Genomic DNA, 8,734 nt, shown 5'->3' with positions numbered 1-8,734 from the left:
TTTGAGGGTGAGGAGGGAGCTGGGGTGCGCGAGAGCTTTCTCCCAGCTGCCAGAATCGGGCCAGGCAGTGATGACACATACAGAAAAAGAGCCCCCAAACCCAAGCAAACCTCCGAACCAGCACGATGCCAGGGAGGCAGAAATTGTTGGCTTTCTCCTAGGCAGCCCTTAAGCCCTCGGGCCCACGGCGTGGCGAGGCGAGGCCGCGGCGGGGCGGCGCGGGGGCGGGCGGTGCGCGCCGTCCCGGGAGCGGAGCGCAGCGGGCGCAGCGCGGCCTGGCCATGGGCGCTGAGGCGGGCGGGCCGCGGGGCACCGCGCCGGGCCAGCAGCTCCGCGCCCTCTTCTACGCCGTGACGCCCGGAGAGAGCTCCTTCCGCACGGTGGAGGAGGTGCCCGACTACGTAGAGAAGGTGAGGGTCCCCTCCTTTCCCACCCTGGCTGCATCCCTCGCCCTTCCCTTCGCCCACCTGCGCCTGTTTTCGAAAGCCACGGGCGCCTCACTGAAACCATGTCCGCGAAAGGGCACCTAACTTAAGATAAAACCGTCTTTCTCTCCGGGGCTTTCTGCCTGTAAGCTGCCAGTGTAACTGTGCCCTCTATTTTCATGTGTTTAAGTGATGATTTCTCCGGGTACCAAGAGCTGGAGTTTTCAGAGAAACACTCAGATATCTGAGGCTTGGTTCTAATGTTATATCCAGCAGCACGGATAAGATGAACAGTGACAGCAAACTGAACTGAGGAAACAAGAAAATATGATACTGTGTTTGGCTGTTACGGTTCTTAAAGCAAGCAAAAAGTCAGGTCTCTCTGTGCCCTTAAGTCAAGCTCAGTCAAAGACAGAAAAATAAAAGGTTTCTAATTAAAATAAAAAATAAGGATTGTTTAAGAGCATTTAGAACAAATATTTGTGTTGGGACAGTGCTGTGTCCTAAATATCCAAGGCAAGAGTACAGAGGTCGTGGGTGAGAACTCCCTTGTCAGCAGGCAGCAGCATATCTTCCCTCCCGTCCTGCCCTGCCAGTTTATTCACTTCCAAGAAGATACCTTTGCTCCCTTCTGTCCTACCTATTGCTCATATCTTGATTGTCAGCTCCTTCTGAACCCAGATCGATGTCAGCTGCTCACAGAGACAGCACATAAACACTGTTTTGCCCTTGTCAAAGTAAATTCAGCCCAGCTTCAGTAGAGAGCTGCACTTTTTACGTGGGTTTGGATAGTTCTGACTGGCCCCTCTGACAGGTATACCTTGGAGTGCTGTGCAGCAGCTGCTGGCAGACTGCAGTGGGGGTGCCATGGGCTGTGCAGAGCAGTGCAGCCCTGTCAGCAGCTTTCTGGGAACTGTAGTATGCAGCAGTCCCTCACTGAGGGGTGTTATCTGCAAAGGTAAACCCTTTTGTGTGAGGTAAGCAGAAAGCTGCTGCGAGTGCAGCCTGTGTGTGCAGTGTCTGGTCAATGGACCGCTGTCCTCAGAGGTGTTTTGCAACTAAGCTACAGCGTCATGATTAAGGAAGATCGATGGTTGTGCCTAGTAAGCTGATCTCTCCTTCCAGCTCTCTCTATTATCTCAGTTCCTTTTACTATTCCCACATTTCCAATGGAATATCATTCACTTTCTTGTCTGCAACATACCTTTATGTCCTTGGGCTTTATTCTCCCATGTGCAATATTCAGGTCAGACATTAGCCAAACCTGGAATTTCTTTTGCTAAGGCACACAGTTGTAAGTCTGTGAAAGGATTCTTAGTACTTTGAATTATGAAAGCACCTGTAGGCTCCTGCAGTGTTGGGATAAGCTTGTAAAGGAATATTTCTCACAAAAAAAAATAGCATTAAAGAAAAGGTTTCCCATTACTGTTATACTTTGCTTAAATTCCTATCTTAGGTTAACTGTGCTGGATTTCCCTTCTGACAGTGCATTTTTTGCCAGAACAGATCTTTTGATGCTTGTCTCAGTGGGCATATAGAAGTATTTTAGTGGCATAAGTGTCTTAACTCTTTGGCTTAGGCAGAGTTCATCCATCCTCTTCTGGCTGTGTTTATGGGCAGATGGCAGCTATCTAGTCCCTCTCCAGCTGCTATTCTTGACTGTTTAGGGAGCAATTACACGAGCAGTATATTCATTGGATTCATCAGCAGTAGATTTAATAGTGACCTGATGAGCCTTTCGAGGAGGTCTTGGGAGTGCTAACTCCTTTAATTGGTACAGACACAGAAGTGGATATCTGAACTCAATTCAACACAGAACAAAAAAAAAATATTAGTGTAGAGCTGGTAACAAATGAAGGCCTCAGCTCAAATAATTCACTCTAAAAGACAATAATGTTGATATGTGTGTGAAACAAACTACTGATTACATTAGTGTCTCTAAATGGTGTGGGATTTTCCTTTTATTTTTTTTTTCTGAAACACTGTAGTGGAATTTGCATCTCAGATCTGTGATCTCGTGGGTATCAGATGGACAAAGGTATTTCTAGGACATGAGAAGATGACATGGTTACAGCTGTGGGGATAGGCACTTTCCAACATTAGATAGGTGGCACAACCTCCAAAGTCACCCAAATATTCATGTGTTTAGCAATCTGCAGAATTGGGCTGTTGGTTTACTAAATACAGGCACTTTACAGGAGTGGCACCTTTGAGCTAGAGTTACCTGTGCTGTTACATCTGGGTGGGAAATGACAGCAGGGGGTGAAGCAGTTCTGGTTCTAAGAACAGAATAGTTTGTTTAACTTGTGCAGTGTATTTTCTGTCTCTGGTTACATTGCTTCTGTTTTCAGAAGCAATGGGCCTTGCACTGTTGCTCTATATGTTGGCAGAGCTGTATGGAGTGGCCTCAAGTCCGGTTTAAGACATAAGCTGAACCTCAAGTCCTGTTTAAAACATTAGCTGATCAGCTGCTGACAGTGACAAGCAGCAAAGCTCTGCAGCAGTGCCCAGGGAAAAGTCACCCTTTCAATAAAGGGTGACAATATATATCTCAAAAATTCTGGGAAAAGGGGTGTGGGTCTTTGATAATCGTCATAGAATTTATTTAAGACTTTTTGTCATGTAGAATTCAAATCCCTTGTCTGTATTTCTGAAAAGTTTGTCACTTTCATTTATCCAGGACAGGATATACTAATGCTTGTCTATTCATTTTAAGAATAGACAATATTCATTTTAACCTCTTTTCTATGGGTGTAAGATTAGGCTCTGCATGCTCTGTTAGTTGTTTTTTGTTTGTTTGTTTTAATTCTCTCGCAATCTACAGATGGTGGAATGATTCTTTTTGTTTGCCAAACATAGTTTTCATGAACCACAAATTTACTTTGTAGCTTTGTAGCTTGCTATGGTCTGAAATTATCACCTGTGCTCTGTAAAGACTTACATGAGTCAGACTTCTGAAGAGACAGTCCTTCTGCTGAGAACTTCAAAATGAAAGCTTTAGTAATCACTGTTTTCCTTTTCAATTTACTCTCTTGAGACCCTAAAGAATAAGTTCACATTTAAACTCAATTCACACTTTAGGGTTTGCTTCTAAATAATGAGATTTTAGGGTTTGTTTCTAAAAATGAGGCACAGAACCTTCATATATAGTTTTACTTTTTTTTAGTTTTACTTGGATGTTGGGATTCTTATGTTATAAAGATCTGTGACTTTAAGGAAACAAAAACTGTTTCAAGAATTGCAATAAAACTATGAGTATACGCTGAATTTCAACCTAGAATATTATTCTTTGCAATAGTATAACGTGGAAACTGATTTTAAATGGTCCTTTGCATTCTGTAGAGTTGGTTACTTAAAATGGAACCCTCTTACACAGTACTCAGAGGAAGGCTTTCATGTTATGGATCAGTTATTCAGCTAAACCACAAGCTAATGCAAATCTCCGTTGAGAATTTGTGCTGTTGGGTGAAGAGAAAAAACCTGGAAACAGAGAGAGAGAGTAAAACATTTATGGACAGAAGATATCAAAAGGATCTGTCTTATGTCACTGACCAGTGATGTCAACAGTGGCTATTTCTTAACTTTGTGCCATTTTGTTTGTAGAGACAACACTTGAAAACAGTTGTAGAGATAGCTATCCTCAATGGTTTCCTTAAATGTCTTCATTGTCCTTTTAACTTAAACAAAAAAACCCAAAAAACCCCAAAAAACAAACAAAAAAAAAAAAGCCAAAAACAAACCAAACCCAAACAAACAAACAAAAAGAAACCAAGAAAAAAGAAAAGTAGTGGTTAGGCTAGTGTGACTATTTTCTCTCTTACAGTCTCCTTTTTTGCCTGAATTATTTGCATTCTTCTTCTGTTGCATTGCACTTCATCCTTACAATGTGGGCACTTTGGGTCAGGGAATGCCTTTTCATCCTCCATGACAATAGCTGTCATAGTAACATCAGCAATACATCCTAGCCTAGATGTAGTTGATCCCAGTGATTTGCTTCGGACCAAGCTTAATGTAGGTATGTGAGAGAGATGTAGTAATTTCTTAGATACTAAGGGGTATGCCATAAATCTTTTCTTTTATAATCTCCTTGATGAGCAGGAGGTTAAGGATGTCTGAATGTTTCTTTATCCTCCTTGCTATGACACCACCACCCATTTGTGAGTCAAAAAATGGCACCAACTGCCTGGCTGTTTCACAACTTCACAGTGGGAGGAAAATATGCAATGAAGTCAATAAGACAGAAGTTGTAATAATGTACATTAATATCAAATCAAGTATTTCAACTGTTTCAGAGGTTTCTAGGTAAAATGAATCATCACATGGAATACAGACAGTGTACATTTCCTATTAACTGGTTTTATTTCTTGAATAAAACACCTCAATTTCTCTGTTCTGAGCCCATTCAATTTGCTCTGCAGCTTCTGCTGTTCCATACCTTAAAACTGCTCTTAGTCTGTGCTAGAACTGCCTTTTAATATTGCCATTAAGTGTTTTGTAGTTTTTTTTATTAAACCTCTCTTTTCTCTGCTGGAGTGTACAGCTGCGTTCATCAAGCTTTGTTTGGTAAGTTAGGAATCTGTTATTTGATTATATCAGATAGGAAAAGTATGTTAAAAGTCTTATCTACTTAGAAATTAAACAGATATAGAGAGCAAAACAAGGAGTATTTATATTTTCCTTGTATGTTTCATTGCTTTCAAATGGAAGGTTTTAGGGTTTCCTTACTCTTTTATAATATATTTTATTATATATTAATAATAATTTTAATATTATATTTTATTGTTTCCTACTTATTCCAAATATTGAAAGATTTGCCACATTGGTTTTCTTGGGTGCTGTTTAGGCTTTATGGACTTTACAGGTCTTCCCTTTCTTTCTAGATTTTTATATCATCAATTGGTGCCTATCGGAAACAGGCTTTTAGATGCCTAAAATGCTGTTACAGAGTAAGCTAGGCACCTAAATTAAAAAGTGTCATGTTGATATTAATCTCTGTTCATCTGTTATTGTAACCTAACCCTGTGCTGCTGAAGTTTATGAACTTTCACATTTTCTAGACACTATAAATCTCTTGCTGTTTGTATGGTTCGAATCATCCAATTCTTCTTGGACTGAGCAATCTGATCTGTATCCATCTTAGTCTCTTTAGTGTCCCAGCCTAGTAGGAATTCCCAGATCATATCTCATTTGGCAACAAAAATGAGCGCCCTCCAGAATGCAATGGTATTTGCAGAGACAACATGCTTCTATTAAAATGTTGCATGGGCAGGAGCAGCCTCTCTCCTACAGCAGTGCAGTTTGGAGGGTTCCAGGCACTGAAGCTGTAGGTGTTTGCAGGCCATTTGAAGGGAGCAGAAGCAGCAGAAAACTTACAGGGCAAGTATGGCAGTGTAGTTCCTCCCAGAGTGGTGCAAAACTACTCTTGCATTTCTCTTGCTCTGCAACATGGTGGGAATTTTATGCCTTAATATAACCAAAAAGCAGTTGTCTAAATGTCTCAAAGGTCACCTAAAAGTTTTCTACAGAGCAAAGGAGGCTGTTGAAGGAACATTTGCTTGCACAGAGATCTGATAACTCCTTCCCATTTTCCTTGCCACAGGCCTTGTAGATTTTGGGGGTGATGGCTAAAACTGCCACTGCCTAATTCCTTCCACATGTGAAGTGCAGGGACTGTTAGGACTCCAGTGTTAGTAAAAAAAAAATGCTCTAGGACTTAACTGTTACTCAAGCCTTTTTCATGTTGCCTGAGATGATAAAAAATTGAGAACAGGTCTGAAGAGTCCTCACCAGTTCTACCTTTCACTAATGGGTGCTGTTGCTGTACATTTTCAGCTTTTCCTGGGATAGAAGATGGACAGTGCGAATTGAATCCCAAACTAAAGCAATGTTGTGAGTGCGAAATGTTCCAGTCTTGTTCATCATTATACTTTTCTGCAGACGGGCAGAAAACTGTTTTGCAGGCAGTATAATCCAAAAGAAAGAGGGAAACATTGTATCATTGTCACTTGGTCTGGGAAGAGAACATGATGTATGGCCCAAACTGGAACGGGCTGCATAGTTATTTCGTTCACTGATGAAAGCACATACAGAAGAGCTGTTGTTGTCTGCAGTGAAAAGCATGGCAATAGAAATGCCTCACTTTACTATATCTTTCAGATAATAATGTTGGATACCAAATTCCGTGGCTGAAAACACTCAAAAAACTTCATACAATATCAAATCCAAACTAGTTTCTGTTCTACTTTGTGGTTGGAGGAGTCCACAAATATTGCTGCTCTCACTGATTTACTTAAATATGAGAAATATAGGTTTGGAAAGACTTTTGTGTTTTGTTCTGATAATGTTTGAGTCTATGTGCAGAATATGCAAAAGAAAACACTGTGGGAGGAGGTTACTGCAATAGATTTATGCTGGTGTTTTGGATCAGATGGTAGCCTTAGTTGTTCTGATTTGTAAGGTCCATGCTATGAGCTTTATTACAGTAGCTACTAAAGTGCCAGCCAATCTGAGAAGCATCTCACTGCATAAAATGCTGTTTGGAAAAGTATATCTAATTTTATTTTGTTGTGACTTTTTTTTTGTTTTGTTTTTGCAAACTATTTTTAGAGTATTCCATTCTTCATTACTTTTATTGGGCTGGAGTTTGCTGTCAGCTGGATTCAGAAGCGTAAGCTGCCGGGTCGGATCAATGATGGGATAAGTTCTCTTTCCTTGGGTATCCTGTCCCGACTACCAGAGTGAGTACATGAGTACAGCCTTGAGGTTGTTTGGGTTTTAATCACTAAGAAGGAAGAAAATATAATTATGTATTGAAGTTGTTATTGCTAATCCAAAATGATTAAACAAGGCATCTGGACCTTTCTTTATGCAATTAAATATTAGTGCCATGTATAAAATCTTTCTAATCTGTAAGGCTAAATATGATTCTTACAGGGTGTTCTCCAGCTCCCCATCACCAATTATATTAATCTATATTGGATCTTGCTGTCACCTTTTGCTGTTTCTGGGACTTCACCTGACTTTACTATATCTTATGTTAGACTAGATTTTAGAATCTGGGTTTTCTTTCATTAAAATATGGAAAGATAACAAAATAAAACCAACAAACCAAGTCTATTGTTTTTTGTTAACCTTTAAAAATAAATCTGGGTGCATGTAACCAGATCAATAGAACTGTGGATATGCATGTGATCCAAAGTGCTTTGAAGACAGTCATAATCTTATGTTTAACTTCAATGAATTTTAATTCCTGGGAGAATTGCTGCAGACATGATCGTATAATCCACTCTCCAACGTAAATGCCGTAAGATTAAGCTGAATTAGTTTGGCGAGTAGAGTTGTGTTTTAAATAAATAGCCACTGTGGATTAACTGTGAATCCCAGTAAAAAAATCCAGCAAATTATTTATATGAATTGCTCTGTTTTCCAGAACTTTTAGCCACTTGTAAGTAATATCATGTTTTAGATATGCCTTTGCATGATATGAGCTTCCAGATGATAGATTTTATTGCATCTTTTCTTTTCAAATGGGGTTACATCTCTATTCCCCATGTGTGACTTGGCAGGTGACCTTCAAATTGTATATAATCTCTTCATTATAAGAAGAAAAGCTTTTATTATTTGAATTTTACTATATGGTATTTGCAAGCCTTTCTGTTATTCCCCCAGCTTTTTTTCAGAAGCCTCTGCAGTTTTTCAGCCTTCTTAGTGTTGATGTCTCAAGTGCACTCCATATTTCAGAAATTACTACATCAGTGCCAAATAATGAAGTCATTTGTTCTCTATTTCTACTTGTTGTTCCTCCCTTTATATATCCCAGATCCTTTGAGCTGTCTTTCATCCCTGAATACTTTCTTGGATTCTGTGGCTTACATTCCTCATTCATAGGCAATATGTTCTTATATTTGGCCACATAGAAATACATGGATTATACATTTGGTCCTCCTGAAGTAGCCTGAATCCATGAAAAGTTGTCTTTGTTACCTAGAAGTCCCTGGTTTATGTCACTGCAAATTTTGCTAAAAATCCTTTCTTTCATACCAGATTCTTGATCAAATACATTAAAAGAGCGTAGCAAGAAAAACAACAAAGAATTATCCCTTCTGGCTAGTAGAACTCATTTTGTGAAATGTGTAAATCACTCTCTTTGTAATCTATTGATCATTTGTCATTTGGTTGGTTTTTTTAAACTTTTTAATCAATGCAGTCTTTGACAAGCTCTATTAGGTACAATGACAATTTCTGATAGATTATGTTAATTATCAGTAGTAAATATCCCCTATGAAACCTTTTAAAGACACAGTCCAAAA

The 8,734-nt window shown here is 39.6% G+C and overlaps 1 protein-coding gene across 1 annotated transcript in view; it reads left to right on the top strand.

The window, feature by feature from the left end:
- The first annotated feature begins 269 nt into the window (after positions 1–269).
- AGMO (alkylglycerol monooxygenase) overlaps positions 270–8,734 on the top strand; it is a 187,130-nt gene continuing 178,665 nt past the window's right edge. The window contains exons 1-2 of the mRNA XM_066565154.1: positions 270–410; positions 7,032–7,162. Of these exons, the coding sequence (XP_066421251.1) occupies positions 282–410; positions 7,032–7,162 (260 nt within the window). The 5' untranslated portion in view covers positions 270–281. The remainder of the gene's footprint in view (positions 411–7,031; positions 7,163–8,734) is intronic.

Source organism: Molothrus aeneus, chromosome 1 (genome assembly GCF_037042795.1).
Source record: "Molothrus aeneus isolate 106 chromosome 1, BPBGC_Maene_1.0, whole genome shotgun sequence".
In the NCBI taxonomy this organism is placed as follows: Eukaryota; Metazoa; Chordata; class Aves; order Passeriformes; family Icteridae; genus Molothrus; species Molothrus aeneus.
The sequence above is the reverse complement of the archived record's forward strand: the minus strand, read 5'-3'. Positions and strand labels throughout refer to the sequence as shown.